This window comes from Silene latifolia, chromosome 5, assembly GCF_048544455.1.
Source record: "Silene latifolia isolate original U9 population chromosome 5, ASM4854445v1, whole genome shotgun sequence".
Classification (NCBI taxonomy): Eukaryota; Viridiplantae; Streptophyta; class Magnoliopsida; order Caryophyllales; family Caryophyllaceae; genus Silene; species Silene latifolia.
The window spans coordinates 15,568,613-15,589,361 of record NC_133530.1 but is presented as its reverse complement, the minus strand read 5'-3'; the positions used below and the strand labels follow the sequence as shown (position 1 = coordinate 15,589,361).

The 20,749-nt window shown below is 44.9% G+C and overlaps 1 protein-coding gene across 1 annotated transcript; it reads right to left on the bottom strand.

The window, feature by feature from the left end:
• Window positions 1-19,168: 19,168 nt before the first annotated feature.
• On the bottom strand, window positions 19,169-20,014 carry LOC141654907 (uncharacterized). Its single transcript, XM_074462016.1, has one exon. It carries the CDS (start codon window positions 20,012-20,014, stop codon window positions 19,169-19,171), a length of 846 nt encoding a protein of 281 aa, XP_074318117.1.
• Window positions 20,015-20,749: the final 735 nt, after the last annotated feature.

The following is a 20,749-nucleotide window of genomic DNA, read 5'->3' as shown; positions in this document are numbered from 1 at the left end:
GAGGAAACCTCCCGGGAACAAAGCGCTGCACTGGCCGCGCGCCTCTTCCAAGAGACGCAGTGGCTGCTGCGCCTCTTCCCCCAGCCCTTCTTTGCATGATTTACGTATCTTTTTTATATCTTTCCGAGATTCACTTCCAAAGAGTCTCCGAAACCCTATTCCTTCACGTGATTAGTATAAATAGGAGCTTTCGTTCCTCATATTTCTCACGCGAGTGTCCGCCCTTCTCTTCTCCCTTTGCATTCTAGACTTTGTTCTTACTAATTGGCGCCTACGTGCTTGAACCTTCGACCACGTAAGCTCGGATCTTTCCGGGTACCAGCCTCTCCGTTGCATGACCGACCAATTTGACCAACTACACTCAATCAACTTAAATTAATCAATCGTTTTCCTCTTACGAGGGCACTCTTTCCTTGCATTCGCGTCGAGCATCACTAATCGATTTTCTTAGTTCTTCTCGTTCCGTCAACATGTAAGTCTGAGGGTGTATTAATCTCTCCTTTTATTTATTGTATTTTATTTATCGTATCACGATTGTAAGGTTTATGTCGAAAGCACCTCATTAAAACCGATTTCAAAACCATCTTTAAAACCTTTTTTTGCGGATTTCCAGTAGACAGACGTCGAGAAAAGACGCAGCAACCGCTGCGCCTCTTCGAAGGAGCGCAGCGCCTGCTGCGCCTCTTCGTGAGGCTGCCGCAGTTCCTGCTTCTTTTCTTCTTCCTCCGTCCTCTGTAATCCGTCTCAAATTTATTTCTTTTGTTTTGTTCGTCTGTTAATTCGTTCACATGATAGTTTAATAATTCATATGTATATTAACCATCATCATTAACATGTTTAAATCGTCATAAAACCGACTCAAATCCCAAATAATCAATATTTGCGGGTTTTCGTCATTAAACTCAATTCGAGTTTTAGGGATTCAATTCGTTCATGTTGAGTTTCTGGGATTCATTATTGATATATTTTCGCCTGTTCGTCATTAATTCGTCATCATTCATCATGTTTATTTAATAATTCGTTAGTTAGTTTAATTATTCATTCATTAACATCGACCCTTCACATAATTAATCCGTTTGTTTCCGTCTCATCCATGTTTTACTGTTTTATGACATCAATCATATGTAAATAACATGCTAATCACTTTCATCCGGGTACATAATCTAAATCGATTCATTAAATTCATCAACTGACATTAACAATTGCAGTTCCGGCTTCACAGCCAGAGTTCGTCCTTGGAACAGCACGCAAAGCGTCTGCGCGCCTCTTCCAAAGGGCGCATGTCTCTTCTTTGTTCCAGACGACTTCTGTCCCCAACTCCTTTTCGCTTGACCTAGATTAATTAGTTTACGTATCAATTAACTAATATTCGTAATATCGCTAATTCCTGTTCGTTGATTTGTTGTTTTATTCTTTTATTCTTTTTTATCAAATTATCCGTTTTAAAGGTACTTTCGACATAAACCGCCTAATCCAATGTAATTAATGTAATTTCCATTATTGTATTCCTTTCATTTATTTCATTGTTTTGTGTGCTTCCACATGTAATGAACCTTAAATCCAACTTCGACCCCAATTGTATGCTAATTAATTGTCAACCGACTTAGCTAATTCACATGTTAGGATTAATCTATTGGATGTTGCATTGCATGCATATAGCCGACGATATATCAAGTACGAATAAACTCCCTAATCATTAGTAGAGGCCGCTATCGAGGCGGGCGGGATTAGGTGTTCGATCAAAAGAGCTTCCTAATACGTACCCTCACCCCTTACTCCAGATCTCCGTGAGCACCCGTGTTCATTGGCATCCGCGAGAGTCATTCTAGACATAGAATGCTAAGGGTAACGATTGCTTAGTGTTCATGTCACTACTTTGTGTCTTGACATGACGCGAGGTATTCGAACGGTTCCAATTTCCCATAAAAATTGGTGGCGACTCCTTACAAAATGCAAACGCTTGTTTTCGAGCCCCTTCACTACCAAGCGCCCCCGTGGGCGGCCCGCTGTCCACAGTTTGGCGACTCCGCTGGGGAATATACACTTACGTGTAGCTAGGGTGAAACTTGAACAAGGTTAGGGAATAAGTTTGTACAAGACAATTGTCGGTTCTCATAACTCGGTCTTCCTAGACCGTTTATTCGGCCTTCCTAGGCCCAACCCAACCCATTCGACCAATCGTCCCGTCTAAACGGTCCTAATTCTTATGTGGGCCTAAAGATGGATAGCGATTGACGTCATCCATACCATGATGCTTACTCTTGTTTGTATCAAGGGCCTTCACTACTTGAGGAAATGGACTAGGAATCGGCCTTACTCTTGTTTGGCACGAGCCTCTCCACAGACTTCGGGTTTGATGGTTCGGTATGGCAACCTACCCTTTAAACCAAAACCCTTCTAAACGCACTCAAAGATCCCGTTATAATGCTTGTATAAATGTGCAAACCTTATGTGATCACCATTCTAAACAAAACCATGACGAACTTTCAAAAAATCAAAACCCGTTTTCAATCAAGAATTTCGAAAATAGGGCCTTTAATTAGTACAAAATCCGGTCAAAACTCTGTCCGTTTGTCGTGTCAAAATTCGGGCCACAAGCCCATTTCAAAACCTCACCTCGAGTCCACTCCTACAACTACACTACAGTTGACTAGGACACACATTTTCAAAGACCTTGTCTTTCTTCAAAGCTCACTCGACACAAGTGGCACACACCCACTTCATGAGTCAAGTCTTTTCCTCTTTTAGCAAGTGTGATAGAATAGTCGATCGTGTTTTGATTCGTCGCCGATCCCTTGTCCAGTTTCCAAGATGCCTGGGTCAAGTGATGATACGAACCTCCAGCAACTTCAAGAGAATAGTGATCGAATCCTAGCCGCGCTGGCCCAAATGCAAGTTACCCAAAACCAAACCTATGACCGCCTCGAGCTCATCGAAGGCCGTATCTTTGACGTAGAGGGAAGGTTGCCTCCCATTAAAGGTGAAGTACTACAATTTTCCGATGACGAGTCTAAGGATGAAAGTCCTCCCATGGGGATGACCGCAGCTGAGAAAAGACTCCAATACCTAGAGGAGCAATTGATGTACCTTAAAGGAGATGACATTTACAGGGAGAACAATCGTAAGTATGAAGCCGTCAATTCCAAATTGCCCACCAACTTTAGCATGACGGATATCCCTAAGTTCAAGGGACATGAGAACCCTTTGAACCATATCCGTGCCTTCAAGGATTACATGTCTATCAAAGGCATCAAACCCGAGATGTTCTTAAGGATCTTTCCTTCATCTCTCGACACCATCCCAAAGCAATGGTTCTACACTTTAGATCACAAAAAGGTCGCTACTTGGGAGGACGCCGCGATCGAATTCTCAAAGCAATACGCGGATAATGCCGAGATCCAAGTCAATATGCGCACTCTAGAGGTTCTTACCCAGAATGACAAAGAAGGATTCACTGACTTTCTAAGTAGGTGGAGGAAGACTAGTACTCAACTAGTAGAACGCCCGGATGAGGCCACTCTTGTGGAGAAATTCGTGGACAATCTCAAGCCCATATATGCCAACCATTTGAGATATCAAAACATCAAGACTTTCAAAGACTTAACCGTGTTGGGGACACGAATTGAAGATGACATCCGCAAAGGGCTCTTGTCCAAAACGGTAGGTCGAGGATATCAAGGGTCCACAAGTCGTTCATACGGCTCTACTAGCAAGACCGACGAAGTTAACCTTCTCGAACCATCCAAGAAAACTAGCCCACCAAGGAAGTTCACAAACCTTGGGGATACATACTCCAATGCTCTAAAAAGGCTAGTGAAGCAAGGCAAACTCCAACCCATTGGACCTACTCCCGAGCCCGAAAGGAAGTCCAAATTCTGGGACGAAAATTCCTACTGTGAATACCATAGGGGTAAGGGGCACGACACCGAAAAATGCTACAAGTTAAAACACGTGCTTCAAGATATGATCGAAGATGGTCGACTTCCAATTCCACCAGGAGGTAAGCCTAATAACACTCAGAATCCTCTTGGAGTTCTAGTGATTACAAGTGATGAATCTACCTTAGATTGCTCACATCTCATTTCTCCCGCCGAGGATGAAATTCAGGCAATTGAGAAAGAAGGACTCTACTCTACCATCTCCCCCACCATTTCCGACTTCATCGCCTGGGCAAGGAGTGTAGATAGACAAGTGTGGGAATTAGAAAGCATGGTAATGATCTTACGCGATCCCAATGCAACACCTAAAGAACGCGTACCATTGATCTTCGCTCCAAATGCCACTATGCAAGAAGTAGTCGCCGTGGTCGATAAACTAGTCGATCAAATCATACAACTAGAAAGTGACATCATGAGGATGAGGGAACTAGCCGCAATCAATGGGGTTTGGGCCGATGACGATGAAGATGAATACCTCATTGAAAACTCCTTAGTCAAGGAAATAGTCCAAAATGGCGAAGACCAAGATGTGGATCACCTAACTCGCTCGGGTCGTCCATACCAAAACGCTACTCAAAACGGTCCAACCAATGTCATCACACCAAATGACAACGAAGACGACCCCACCGACCATTTGCTCAAGCAATTACAAAGAACCAAGGCTGATCTTTCGGTCCGCAACTAGTGGCAAGCTCATTTCCACACCGCCAAGCTTTACTGCAAGCTTTGGCCAAATTGAATGTGGCACATAACTCTACTCCCGAAGATGTAGTCAACTTGGTCTTCCAAGAATCCCCAAAGCTAAGTAACCCTATTACTTTCTCGGATGAAGACTTGCCACCTTTTGGCGCTAGCCACAACCTTGCTCTATACATCACCGTCATCTGTCTAAAGAAGAATGTGCCAATGACCTTGGTAGATGATGGCTCCGCGGTCAATGTCATACCCCTCAAAACGGCATACAAACTAGGCATGAAAGAGTCGGACTGGACTCCTACAAATCAAGGTGTACGGGCATATGACGGTACACGACGAAAAGTGGTAGGACTTGCCAATCTAACCATAGCAACGGGACCAATCGAACGAAAGGTTAACTTCCAAATAGTGGACATCGAAGCTTCATTCAACATACTTCTGGGAAGGCCTTGGATTCATGCTTCTAAAGCAAGAATATCCACCCTTCATCAAAAGATCAAGATCCCACTAAATGGCAAAGTTGTGACAATCACTTCGTCACCCATTAAGGCTATAATCGAGAAGCAATCAAATAATCAAGTCCTTGCGGATCCCATATACGAACTTGGGGGTTTCCAAAGTGTAAATGTCATAGAAAGTGAGTTGGCACCCTTATACTATAATCCCTACTCCAACTTGGTGGTCAACCACATACTCAAGAACCAAGGATACTTCCCCGAATGCCTTTGAACCCAGTTCGGAAAAACACCTTCGCACCATACAAGAAAGGCAACTCATCAAGAATACCACTTGGACTAGGGTACAAACCCACAACAGAAGAAGTTCTCGAAATGCTCGCCCAAGTCCAAAACCGCAAGTATGTAGGAGTCCAAATGAGGCCATATCTTCCTACCCTCAATGGATACTTCGTCCAAGAAGGAAGTTCGGAACTCTTTCATGGATTTCCCGAACCTTGGCATTACCTCGAGAGGAAGTTAGCCGGAATCGAGATCTTTCACGATTGCTACTTCATCCCTCCAGAAACGGTTCCTACCGTCAAAACCCGTCAAGCACCTTGCTTAGACGAACAAGCTGTTAGCCTCCTGTTTGGAGAGGACCGATTTGTTAGGGCCGCGCAGGATGAGATCATTACTACGATACTTCAAGACGATCGCTTCAACCCCACCGCTTTGATCACGTAAATCGACACCAAGCAGCGAAAAAGGGTGGAGAAAATCAATCAAATGGACCAACAGTCAAGGAAGACTCTTCAAGCTCACCACTGGAGAAGGAGAGATGTTCAAAGAAGAACCGAGAAGACGACGAATTCGAATCGAGTCGGAGTCGGAGTCGAGTCGAATCTAGAGGAGTCATTAGAGAGTCTACTCCCCGTCGTCATCCCCACTCCCCTCGTCTCTCCTAGCTTATTTTCGAGTAGTCACGAGTAGTTCGGGAAATGCCCCAATTCTCGTCCCTTTGCCGCCACTATCCTTGGATCAGTTGGCCTCTTTGTTTCAACTTTACTCAAATCTTAATATGAATAAATCAGGTTCGCTTACTCTTTGCGTTATCTTGAGTGCACTGCTGTTTATGATGATACCGAGGATGACCAAAACCCGGACTTGACCGAAATACCCCCTACGTAGCCAAAGAAATACTACAGGAAGGGGAAGGGGGACCTGTAATTGAGGACACCGAACCCATCAATGTTGGAACCGAACTAGAACCCAAAGAACTTAGGATAGGGACTACCTTGAGCTCAACCGAAAGAACCGATTTCATAAACCTCCTAAATGAATTCAAAGACGTTTTCGCTTGGTCCTACAAAGACATGCCAGGGATCGACGGGGATATCGCCGAACATAGGATTCCGATTAAGCCAGGTTTCAAACCTCGTGAAACGAAAGCTTCGACGAATGAGAAATGGCTCAAGATTAAGGAAGAAGTCGACAAACAATTCAAAGCCGGGTTCATCAAAGTTTCCGAGTATTCTGACTGGGTAGCTAACATAGTACCCGTGCCCAAAAAGGATGGGAGAATCCGAGTTTGTGTTGACTTTAGGGATTTGAACAAAGCAAGCCCAAAAGACGACTTCCCTCTACCTCACATCGACATATTGGTAGACAATCTGCGGACCATGCATTACTATCCTTCATGGATGGATATGCGGGTTATAACCAAATCAAAATGGCCATGGAAGACATGCATAAGACCGCGTTAAATCACCCAATGGGGAACCTATTGCTATACAAGAATGCCGTTCGGACGATCAACGCCGGGCTACATACCAACGCACCGCGACTACACTCCTACATGACATGATGCATAAAGAAGTCGAGGTATATGTGGATGACATGATCGTCAAATCCAAGGAAAGAGAGGGACATATTGCGAACCTTCGCAAGTTCTTCGCAAGGCTACGAAAGTACAACATGAGACTCAATCCTCAGAAATGCACATTTGGGGTGACATCTGGCAAACTCCTAGGGTACGTCGTTAGCCAACGAGGCATAGAAATAGATCCTTCCAAAATCAAAGCTCTGATCGAAATGCCACAACCTCAAACAGAAAAAGAAGTCAGAGGATTCCTGGGAAAAGTGCAATACATAAGTCGATTCATATCGAAACTTACTATGATTTGCGAGCCTATCTTCAAGAAGCTCAAGAAAACAGACCACACCATGTGGGACGATGATTGTCAAAAGGCGTTCGACAGAATCAAGGAGATATTGGCTAAACCACCAGTGCTCGTGCCACCACAACGAGATCAACCTCTTGGTTTATATCTCACAGTAACTGAAACTGCCATGGGTGCTATGCTAGCTCAAACTGTAGGAAGTGAAGAAAGAGCTATTTACTATCTAAGTAAGAAGTTCTTGGAATACGAGTGCAAATATTCACAACTCGAAAGGACATGCCTCGCTCTTGTGTGGGCAACAAAGAAGCTACGTCATTACATGCTTAGCTACTCTGTCAAGATATTCTCCAAAATGGATCCAGTCAAATACCTCTTCGAGAAACCCGTTCTCAACGGACGTCTGGCAAGATGGACCATGATGCTCTCGAATTTGACCTCAAATATGTGCCATCGAAAGTAATAAAGGGTCGCGCCGTCGCCGAATTCTTCGCAGAAAATCCCATCAACGACGCACAAACCATAGATACTTGGTCATTTCCCGACGAGGATATGCTTCAAACTGATGTAGACTCTTGGGATCTATACTTCGATGGAGCATCAAACCTAAGAGGATTTGGGATAGGAGTGTTGCTCATTTCTCCTGAAGGTGAGCATACACCGATTGCTGTCAAACTCGACTTCGAGGTGACAAACAACGCTGCAGAGTATGAAGCTTGTCTCATTGGACTACAAGCGGCAGTAAGCTTAGGTATCAAAAACCTACGAGTGCACGGGGATTCGTCACTGATCATCAACCAAGTTACGGGATCCTGGAAAATCCGAAGTGAAAGCCTTGCACCCTATCAGGCTAGGATAGACCAAGTGGCTCAATTCTTTGATCATGTAACCTACTTACACCTACCTCGAGAGGAAAATCAATTTGCAGACGCTCTTGCGAAACTTGCATCTTTGATAAACATGCCAGATTACATGATGGAAATGCCTTTATGCATTGAACGACGGTCGGAGCCGGCGTATGTCCATCAAATTACCGATGAAGAAGAAATCGCACAAGAACCCTGGTTCCAAGCAATCCTAAACTTCAAGCTTAACGGTACCTATCCGCCAGAAATGGACAAAAGGGGACAACGAGCTATACGCCTATTAGCTTCCCAATACATCCTAATGCAAGGAGAATTGTACAAAAGAACACCTCTTGGTGTAGTCCTACGTTGCCTTGATCATTCACAGGCACGAAAGGTGATCGAAGAAGTCCACGATGGAGAATGCGGTCCTCACATGAGTGGGCCTATGATGGCAAAGAAAATCACACGTCTAGGGTACTATTGGACCACAATGGAATCCGATTGCATCAAATATGTGAGGCATTGCCACAACTGTCAAATCTTCGGGAACGTACAACATGTCCCTCCTTCGTTGCTCTATACGATGACATCTCCTTGGCCATTCTCCGCATGGGGAATTGATATAATTGGGAAAATAACCCCAGCCGGAACAGGAGGTCACTGTTTCATCCTAGTAGCGATTGACTACTTCACCAAGTGGGTAGAAGCGGCTTCCTACACCGCTCTTACAGCTAAAAATGTGGCAAAGTTCATACAAAACAACATCATCTGTCGATATGGTTGCCCACATGAAATCATTAGCGATAATGGGTCCCACTTCCAAGCCGAAACCGAACAGTTGTTAGCCAAGTACAAAATCAAGCATCACCACTCCTCGCCCTATCGACCACAGACTAACGGCGCGGTAGAGGCTGCTAACAAAAATGTCGTCACGATCCTCAAGAAAATGACTGACAATTATAGAGATTGGCCAAGCAAAATACCCTTCGCTTTGTGGGGTATCGTACGTCGATCAGACGCCCACCGGGGCTACTCCTTTCTATTTGACCTACGGCATGGAAGCCGTACAACCAACATTGAGCTAGAAATACCATCCTTGCGTATTCTCGCTAGAAAGTCAAATCCCATAAGCCGATTGGAAGAGGGATAGATATGAAGAGCTCATCCTCCTGGATGAACGTAGGCTACGTGCCTTGCATAATGTCCAAACATATCAAGCACGTATCAAACGAGCTTTCAACAAGAGAGTTAGGCCAAGAAACATCAAAGAAGGAGATTTAGTTCTCAAATCGGTTAGAGCTCTTTTACCTGTCGACCCAAGAGGGAAATTCAAACCTAATTGGGCCGGACCATATCTAGTCAAGTCCATACTCCCAGGGGGTGCGGTTAGAATCACAGACCTAGATGGGAACGAGTTCTCAAACCCCACAAATCTCGACCAACTGAAACGATACTATGCCTAGGATAGAACAAACGCGCCTCGCGTAAACCTACGTGTCGCTCTTGTGGCACTAAATAAACTACCCTGGCCCATTTGAATGTCACTATGCTCCTGCATCTTGGCAAACTTGTCATCCTCATATCATCAAACAAACTAAATTCGCACCTCCCGAGTAAGCAAAGCTCATGCTTATTTTCTATGTTCATTACAAGCTCTTGCTTCGAACAATTATTCTTTTACATTTACTCGAACTACGCGCAAGGGTTTGATTTCGCTTTCTTTAAGTGAATACGTAGGCAATCCTTCACGGGATTCAACCCGCCATTACATATAAAATAAATGTAAATAGAAGGACATTTGCGTCGCATCTGAAATTCGACAAGAATAATTAAAGAAAATGCCAACGGTTTCATAACCATTTAACCTTTTTATTTCATCCAATTTCTAATAATAGTACGACAAATAATAAAAATAGATAGGCTAGGATTCTAAAAATCCCTCCTTTTTATTACAACAATAATAAATAATAATCAAATAATAATAACTAAGACTCGGGCTATTCCTCCATCTTTCCCTTGCCCTTGTCGTTCTTGTCATATTTCTTGTCACGACCTCGAGCCGGGCGCTCTTGCACCACTTCAGACCTAATCACCAACGGTCTTTCTCGAGGCCTGACCCTCCCGTTCTTGTCAACCACCATCTCTGCGACAGGAGTAGTCTTTGATTTCTTCGAAGGATGAATGACTTGAAAGCCGGCTTCTTCTTCTCCTTCGGTCAGATGCTTCTCTTTCTCTTTCTCTCCATCGCGCGCCTTGTAATCAACGGGCTCGCGCTTCCTCGCCTCTTTCGCTCTTCCGAAGTTGCAGCCTTCCTCCACCTCAGATAAGAGTCCGACACCCACAAGGCATTGGAGGAGAAGCTCAAGAACCACATATTTCTTTGGGCCCATTTCATAGCCCACTCTCTTCGGCTCTCGGTAGTCGAGCGCCATGGCGTCTGGGGACGGTGTCAAGCCTAGGGATCATCTGCTTCAACCCAACTTGCCTCATCAACCTCTCAGGGAAGATGCACACCATAAACTCCAATCCAGGGATGCGCACGGACCTAGTAGGATCCAAAGAAGACACCCCAGTGACAGACTTGAGGTGCCACCACGGTACAACCCACCTGATCAAAGGGCCATCATCAGCCTTTAGCTTGTTCTTCCAATAGTCACAGACCCGAGTGAAATCCACCATGTACAACCTCGTCCTCATCGAAATCATACGAGCATGATAGGAAAGTGCATGAACTGGGGGCTCAAGCAATCGGAGCCGTTCCATGAGCCAAACCTACCAAGACAGGTATTAGACACCAAAAAAAAAAAAAAAAAAAAAAAAAAAAAAAAAAAAAAAAAAAAAAAACAAAAAAAAAAAAAAAAAAAAAAAAAAAAAAAAAACGAAAAGAAAGAAGAAAGGAAGGTGTCTTTTACCTGTAGGATAACGGGACTTCCCAAGAACGGAAGATCGCGGTTGGATTTCCTATTATCCAAACCCAAAATGATCTCCCCTAAGCACAGACAAGCTGGGCTCCTGCGCAGCTCCATTTGCTCAATAAGGCTCAAAAGGCGAGGATCACCTCTCAAATCCTCGTCAACATGTCCCTGAAAAACATACACATGCAGCAAACGAAGCCAAATGCTCTCCTCCGGCAACATAAGAAACGTAGGGTCGGCCCGTTGATGAATCGGTCTATAAAATCCAACATCCGCACGCCTTTCGACGTAACAAGGCGATCTACCTCGAGTCTAGTCGGTCCAAGCAAATCTCTCGAACTTGCTCTTATACCCTTGAGCGTAGGAGGGATGGCGGGTAAGTGTTCGGGGTCCCACCCGCCAATAGCGAAGAATTTCCTCCGGAAAAGGACAAATATCACCTCCTGGAAAGGCGAATACGTGATAATTTGGATCCCAATAATCAAGGCAAGCATCTAAGAACGGTTTCACTACCTTGATGAGTTTCAAACTCAATAAAGACCCAAGATTATAAGCACCCATGTCGTGCTTTTCCATGTTCGAAAACTCATTAGTCCATTCCTTCAAGCGAACCTCCAAAGTATTCATGATGATAATTTTCTCTTGAAAATTTATTTTAGGAGTTTTAGGAGAAGCGACGAAGAAAAGACGGAAGAATTATATGATTCAAAGCTTGGCGGCGCTTTCTATTTATACTAATTTGTCGTTTCCAAAATCCGTCGAACAAACCCCTGCGGGAACAGGCGGGCACTGCTGCGCCTCTTCAAAGGGACGCACTGGTGCTTGCGCCTCTTCCCAGAGCTCACTCCCGTGATTTCCGTGTTTGGATCTTTCCTAATTCTATAACACGCGTGATTTCCTATTCCTATGGGATTTTATTTTGGGTAAACTACGGAAGTTTACCATGTTTTGGGATTTCCTAATTTCGCGGGCACGCATTTCGAGGCGACATTGACATTTTCGCCATTTTATCACATTTGTGTATTTAATTATCCATTTAATTCTTTTTATTATTCAAACTTTCATATATTTATTTCATCTTCTTAATTTCTTTTGCTACATTTTCTAACTTATGAATTTCTATTTTTCTTTTTTTTTCGGGGGTAACCCTCCCTACCGTCCGGTCATTTCCGGCAAAATTTTTGCATTTTTGCGTTTCTTTTGAGTCTCATTTTGCGCTAATTAAAGGCCTTATATGTATATAAAATGTGTGAATCGCGTGATTTTCCATGTAAATTCCGGTAACATGACGGCGTAAACCGTCATCTACCAAACCTGTTCAAGAACTAACCTGCAGGTACAAACAAACAACCCAGCAGCAAAGGCACTCAGGCCATCATATATACAAGCAAACTGGGGGCTTGCGCCCCGAACAAGTCCAGATGTACAAGCAAACTGGGGGCTTGCGCCCCGACCAAATCAAGTCCAAGAAAACTGGGGGCTTGCGCCCCAAACCAGGTCCAAAAATGTTCAAAATCGAAATGTACAAATCTACAAAACTACACAAGCTACTGCTGGGCACCCTCCAACTCAGCAACTCTCGCCATCAGAGCGGCGATCTCGGCATCCCGAAACTCGAGCTCCTCGACAAGCGAGCCGTCTCCTCCCGAGCTCAGGCCAACTCTCGTCCCGACTCGCGGTCACCCTGCAAACGGCAACGAATTGGCTCACGTCAATCAACTCAATTGGAAAACCAAAACTCAAAAAAAAGAAGATCGAAAAATGGGTACAAAGGTTCATACCTGACGACCCCGACCGCCGACGAGTGCCTCAATGGCCGTAGCTCGTAGCCGGTTGGCCACCCTCCATAGTGCCACGAACCGAGATGGCGCGACCTGCATTTCAAAGAAATCCTCAGCAAATTAAACAAATTCAGTCAAACGTGTTCTTACACGAAAACTATGCAAAATGGGAACTCACCCTCCGAATCGATCTTTGCGCGATCATCCAGGCAAGATCCCAATCACGGCTACGTCAAAGTCACGTAACTCAGAGATCGTCGTCCTCCCAGTAGCGTCAGTGTACTCGAGGGTCTCGGGGTACTCTGGGGGCTCGATGCCCGCCGCCTCAACCTCCTACAAGGACAAAACAACTCTCGTTAATCGATGATCCTTCGTCGTAATTTTCAAAATCAAATCAACAAGAAAACAAAGGATACTCACCACTACCGGCCAATAGGCCAACCTCCCGTAAAGGAACGCCGAGTAATCCTCCTCAGGGAGAAGAAGGTCGTCGCCACTGGCACCGGCCAGGTCCGCCTCCCTCTCAGCCTCAGAAGGCTCCCTAAACATCGTCCTAGGAGGATCGACGGGAACCGTCAACGCGCCCCGAAAGCACTGACGAGCTAACCGCTCGCCCAGATACCATACAGGACCCATCGACGTCCACAACAGCAGCCGACTCGAACTCCTAGGACGAAGGGTCTCAGCAACAAAGGGAGGCGCTCCAGCGTACTCCGCCCAAGGTCTGGGCACCCACTGTCACAATATGAAGGCAAAGGTCATTCCTATGATCAATTGAAAACAAAATATGAGAAGATGTGAATGAATGCAAATGGGATACTCACGCTGCTCAGCTGAAGGGCGTTCACATCCCGCCGGTAGACATTGTGAGAAGAACGCTTGCTCTTCGTCCGGCACATGACCCAATCCCTCACCACGGGATAGGCCCTCTCCAACGGCTCCGTCCTCTTGGGCGCGAGGTCCGGAAAGTAAGAGTATACCCACGCCTGTAAAACAGAATAGTCAAATAACGATCTTTCGATCTTTGATAAAAGAAAGGAATTTACGTTGATTTAAAGGTAGGTTCATACCTCCAACAGTAGTCCAGGTCCGACAGCGCCAGGAGAAGTCCCCTTCTCCATCAGCTCTGGGCGAACCATGGCCCTCATAAAGCGGATGAGGACCGCAAAACCAGCAGTGACCCAGTCCCAACGCCCTAAGGAACTCAGGTCAGAAAGAAAGGGAAGAAGCTTCGTCGACAGCCTCTCACCCTTGTCTCCGAGGTAAATCGAAGACAAGAACCACCAAAGCCACGTGAGCCCTCTCGCTTTGCAGACAAGGAGGAGGATCCGTCTCCCTCCCATCGATCACCACCGATCTCTGGGGTCTTCCCCGCAAAGTAATCTCGAACATAGGTCTGGGTACCAAACCCGGCACCGCAACCCTTCGGCGACAGTTCCACCAATCAACCTCCTCGCCTCGGCCGAATCTGCCCTCATGCCAGCCTCCGGCCACACCATCTCCTCAGTCCCGCACGGCAGACCAGAAATCATACCGTAGTCCTCCAAGGTGACTCCCACCTCACCGAAAGGCAAGTGAAACGTGGAAGTCGTATCCCAGAATCGATCCAAGAAAGCGCGAACCAGGCTAAGGTTGGCCCGCAGCTTCCTCTTCACGATATCCCTCCAAACCTGGACCAGAGGACCAAACGCTCCGCGCTCAATCATGGCTCTCTCCTCCTCCGACAGCCGCTCGTAATGCTCCATCGCCGTCGTATACCCCGAGAACGACCGGATGTTCCCGGCCTCCTATCATGATTTGAAACAAAGCTATCTTTAGTTTTGGAATAAGTTCGAAAGAGATTTGAACAAAAACGGAAAAGGATAGGTAATGAGTTAGGGAATTCCTATTTACCAAGCTCTTCACCGTCCTGTAGGACAAGTGACCCTCTGCAGCCCACACAAGGTGCCTACTCTCCCAGGTCTCGGCCCACGCAGGAGCACCTCTCAGCTGGCGACCCCCTCGTCCGAGGTGGGCCCGTCTCGGAATCTCCTCCTCGTCAGCAGCCTCCTCCTCGGGAACCTCCTCTGCAGCAGCCATCACCGCGGCGGTGAAGGCCTGCTCTAGCGCCTCCTCAACAGCAGCGGCGTCTATGTCCATGGGATCTCTCCCAGAAGAAGAAGCGTCGTCACCTGCAACGATTAAAGCAAATCCAGGCCGCGTCACATGACGACAAGCCCTTGTTAAGTAGTTTTCGAGCCTTGAAGGCCCGAGAAATCGCCCTTTCCTCCGGCCATCTTTGGCCATGTTCCCGCCAAACCCAATCACTCATGTGATGAATAGGGTCAAGTCAAGTCAAAGTCAAAGCCTAGTTCCGAGTTCGAGTCGAAAATTCGGCAGCATTTCGCTATAACGGCGATTATGCCCTAAAAAGTGTCCTGCAAAAGTTGTCACAAACCAAATTTCCGAGATGACAGGAAGTTTACCCATCATCCAAGGGTCCCAACTATCAAATTTCATCACAAATGGGCAATCCTAAGGCCATTTTCGAAGCAATTTTCGATCTAGTCAGAAAACTGTCTCAAAGTTCGCTCAAGGGCTCGAAACTTGATGAAAATTCGAAGTGAATACATGGTTATGTTCCTAACATTGCCTACTACTCATTTCTAGTATCAATTTGGCATGACAAATCCATTTGGGGGAAAAGCCCCAAATTTTCGATCATTTGGGTCGAAAACCCTAATGTTCGCGGCTCAAAATTCGACAAAAATGAATGATTAATGCAAGATTAAAGCACATACCTCGATTAGTCATATTCTAAGCAAGCTTTTGAATCCAACCTTGATAGAAATGGTGAAGATTTGAGAGAGAAATTGAAGGATTTATGTTTCGAAATAATGAAATGAAAAACCTTTCGATTTCGCGTTTTTCGCGGAATTCTTTGAATTGAAACAGACGCGGCGGGCTGCGCCTCTTCCAAGAGACGCAGCTCTTGCTGCGCCTCTTCCTTTGTTTCCCTCCTGATGGATTTTCAAAAATCCGTTATGAGTTCGTTACTCGTGGGCCCATCTTTGGTGCGCCTCTTCTTTGATGACATTTTATCACTTTGGTCCGTTTCGACGATTTCCTCTCGTTCCGGTCCGCATTTTATCCAGCGCAGTAGTATTTTGCAGTACTGCTCGCTCAAGACTTTCCCCCGACGATCAAGATGTTCCTAGTCGTCGACGTATTCCCCAACAAGAGTTCGCTTGAGACCGACGCAAGCAGATTCAACTTCCAAATTTCGCCAGAATTCGCTCGAGACCAACGCAAGCGGATTCCCCCAGCAGTTTCTACCAACGTCCTGCTGCTTTCAATGTTTCTTGTTTCCCCGCAGAGTTCGACAGGGTGTCGTTCTCCAGAAGTTCCTATACCCAAACCTTAGTTACCTTTAGGTCAGAACTCACATTTGGCCTCCTTCCTGTCAATGCTTTCCTTTAGGGTCCCATACCCTAGCACGTTCATATATTATCTTTAGGTCTTAACCTTAGCTCCTATGCACCTCCGAAAGCATCTCGAGGAAGAAGTCTCAGGTATGGTTCTTTCTTATGGCTGGCGAGCCTCCTTACGTAGTCTAATGGACTTTAAACGACCCTCCCCGATAGTCGACAGACTCTAAAATGTTCCCGACGACAGGTCCTTGGTTCAGACCCCTTGAGCCGCCTCGCGTCGCCATAGTCGTCAGGTTGTAATCTTCGATTGACCTGATGGCTATACTTTGACTTTCGCCTTGTCCAAGCCTCAGTCAAAGTGGGGGCTCTGTAGACACCTCGTTTCTGCACCCCTCGCAAACCACCCGGTGATGATTGGGCCGCATGTTTGATTCGCGGAACGATTAGTGACAGTTCGTAAGATTATCGTCAAGTGATTGCTCAAATATAAATGTCAACCTCTTAGTTGTCATCTACGTGCCGATACGGTCGTTTTGGCGATAATTAGAGTACATTCGAGTCCGGGTCAAAAACCGTCTCCATTTTCTCGATAGTTTATTAAATCCCGAGTCAGAATGTTCCGGAATGTTCCGGATATTTCTATTCCATATTCATCAAATTTTATCTTTTGGCAAATAATATCCCGTAATATTCAAAAGATAATCAAATTAAATCCGTCCTACCATAACTAAAACGCGAAATCTTTCTTAAACAGGAGGAAACCTCCAACAAAGAGCACGCGGCACTGCGCCTCTTCCAAGAGACGCAGACGCATGGGCTGCTGCGCCTCTTCCCAGGCCCTTCTTTGCATGATTTACGTATCTTTTTTATATCTTTCCGAGATTCACTTCCAAAGAGTCTCCGAAACCCTATTCCTTCACGTGATTAGTATAAATAGGAGCTTTCGTTCCTCATATTTCTCACGCGAGTGTCCGCCCTTCTCTTCTCCCTTTGCATTCTAGACTTTGTTCTTACTAATTGGCGCCTACGTGCTTGAACCTTCGACCACGTAAGCTCGGATCTTTCCGGGTACCAGCCTCTCCGTTGCATGACCGACCAATTTGACCAACTACACTCAATCAACTTAAATTAATCAATCGTTTTCCTCTTACGAGGGCACTCTTTCCTTGCATTCGCGTCGAGCATCACTAATCGATTTTCTTAGTTCTTCTCGTTAAAATCAACATGTAAGTCTGAGGGTGTATTAATCTCTCCTTTTATTTATTGTATTTTATTTATCGTATCACGATTGTAAGGTTTATGTCGAAAGCACCTCATTAAAACCGATTTCAAAACCATCTTTAAAACCTTTTTGCGGATTTCCGGTGACGGACGTCGAGAAAAGACGCAGCGAACATTGCGCCTCTTCGAAGGAGCGCGGCGCTTTCTTTGCCTCTTCGTGAGGCCGCGATTCTGCTTCTTTTCTTCTTCCTCCGTCCTCTGTAATCCGTCTCAAATTTATTTCTTTTGTTTTGTTCGTCTGTTAATTCGTTCACATGATAGTTTAATAATTCATATGTATATTAACCATCATCATTAACATGTTTAAATCGTCATAAAACCGACTCAAATCCCAAATAATCAATATTTGCGGGTTTTCGTCATTAAACTCAATTCGAGTTTTAGGGATTCAATTCGTTCATGTTGAGTTTCTGGGATTCATTATTGATATATTTTCGCCTGTTCGTCATTAATTCGTCATCATTCATCATGTTTATTTAATAATTCGTTAGTTAGTTTAATTATTCATTCATTAACATCGACCCTTCACATAATTAATCCGTTTGTTTCCGTCTCATCCATGTTTTACTGTTTTATGACATCAATCATATGTAAATAACATGCTAATCACTTTCATCCGGGTACATAATCTAAATCGATTCATTAAATTCATCAACTGACATTAACAATTGCGATTCGGCTTCACAAACGAGTTCGTCCTTGGAACAGACGCAATGCGTCTGCGCTTTCTTCAAAGGGCGCATGTCTCTTCGCTGTTCCAGGACGACTTCTGTCCCTGAACTCCTTTTCTGCCTTGACCTAGATTAATTAGTTTACGTATCAATTAACTAATATTCGTAATATCGCTAATTCCTGTTCGTTGATTTGTTGTTTTATTCTTTTATTCTTTTTTATCAAATTATCCGTTTTAAAGGTACTTTCGACATAAACCGCCTAATCCAATGTAATTAATGTAATTTCCATTATTGTATTCCTTTCATTTATTTCATTGTTTTGTGTGCTTCCACATGTAATGAACCTTAAATCCAACTTCGACCCCAATTGTATGCTAATTAATTGTCAACCGACTTAGCTAATTCACATGTTAGGATTAATCTATTGGATGTTGCATTGCATGCATATAGCCGACGATATATCAAGTACGAATAAACTCCCTAATCATTAGTAGAGGCCGCTATCGAGGCGGGCGGGATTAGGTGTTCGATCAAAAGAGCTTCCTAATACGTACCCTCACCCCTTACTCCAGATCTCCGTGAGCACCCGTGTTCATTGGCATCCGCGAGAGTCATTCTAGACATAGAATGCTAAGGGTAACGATTGCTTAGTGTTCATGTCACTACTTTGTGTCTTGACATGACGCGAGGTATTCGAACGGTTCCAATTTCCCATAAAAATTGGTGGCGACTCCTTACAAAATGCAAACGCTTGTTTTCGAGCCCCTTCACTACCAAGCGCCCCCGTGGGCGGCCCGCTGTCCACAGATATTGCCATGGATTTTATTGTTGCTTTGCCTCGTACTCAAAGGGGTAAAGACTCGATTATGGTGGTTGTCGATAGGTTTTCGAAAATGGCTCATTTTATTCCTTGTCACAAGACCGACGATGCATGTAATGTTGCGGACTTGTTTTATAGGGAAGTGGTTCGGTTGCATGGTATTCCCAAGACCATTGTCTCCGATCGGGATTCTAAATTTTTAAGCTACTTCTGGAACACTTTGTGGAGAAAGGTGGGTACAAAGCTCTTATGTCCTGGAATTTCACTTCCTTTCGCAACCTGTAGCAGTCTTCCGTCCTGTGACCTATGTCCTGATGCCATTCGCATCTCTTGCTGCTGTCTCTGTCGTCGTTGGGTCGATCCTGAGTGGGAGGCTTTGGCCACCTCACCTGATCACCCAGGCTTCTGAGTGCTTTCAGCAACCCTTCCATTCCCGTGTTGAATCCGTATTCAGATAGCTTAGGAGGATGCGGAGAGTCATCAATTTGCTGAGTTTTTTCAGCTATCCTGCTGATATTGGGTCTGCTGTATGGCTTAGTTCTGTTGTCTTTCTTTTCTGTTGCGAATTTCCTGCTTGACTTGTCGAAGCTTGCTATACCCTTTCTAGCCTGTATATCTTCTTCCAACCTTAACGCTGCCGTAGCTCTCTGCTGGACTTCTTCGAATCTTTCACAAGGATACATTGTTAATTCCTTGTAAAGGTTTGATTCCTTATCCAAGTCATGCCTGAAGGCGTTGATGGCAGTGGACATATCGCAACCTCGTATTGAGACTTTTTCTGCATTGAACCTAGTGACGTAGTCTTTGATTGATTCACCTATCTCCTGGACGATCCTGTATAGATCACTTGGCTGCTTGGGCGTTCTCCGGCTGCTAGAGAACTGTTGGTTGAATGCGTTGACCAGATCGGCGAATGAAGATATGGTCCCGTTAGGTAAGCCGACGAACCATTGTAATGTTGCTCCGGTTAGGGTCGAACCAAAACCTTTACACATACATGCCTCTTTTGAGGCTCCCGTGGCAGTGGTAACCATCATTTTCTGCTTGAATTGACTAATGTGATCACAGGGATCTGTGGTTCCATCGAAGAAGGTCATTGTTGGGACGCTAAATCCTTTTGGTAAGGCCACTGTAGCTATGTCGTGATACGGGTACGGGTTCAGATGATACGGGTGCGAGTCCAGATAATTCTACTGCTATTTCGATGGCCCTTTTGTCATCATTGGGTTATTCGAGTTCGACGTTCCAGTTGCAGGCCCAGTTCGTTTGCTTGGTCTCTTACGTTGGTATCGTTTGAAGTATAAGGCTCCTGACTACTTTGCATCTTTTTTAATTAGTCAATAAAGGGGAATATCTATCCCTGTGTGTACGTTGCCATTTGCTATTTATTTGGTTGTTTAATGGCCTTCAATTACTAGAATTATTGGCCTTAATTAACACTTTTAATTTTGTCATTAGGAGCCCTTTTAATGACCTTAAACGGTTGTTTGGAGGACTATTTATAGTCTTGGATTTCTTTGTAATGACATTCAGAAAGATAAGAAAATTCACAATATTTGCTTGCTTAGCAATTCCCGTTTTTATTCAAATGCGTCTTTGAATATTAACTTTGTTCGATCTCAATAGGTCTTGAGTTCGTTCTCCATTGATGAATTATAGGTCTAATTCGTCAAATATCGCTTCCGCATTTCTTTTCGTATCATGTCGTCAGTAAACGGTGAGTCAGCGTAGCTTTCTGGTGCAGCCATCTCCATAGGTAGCGGCATTCCTGG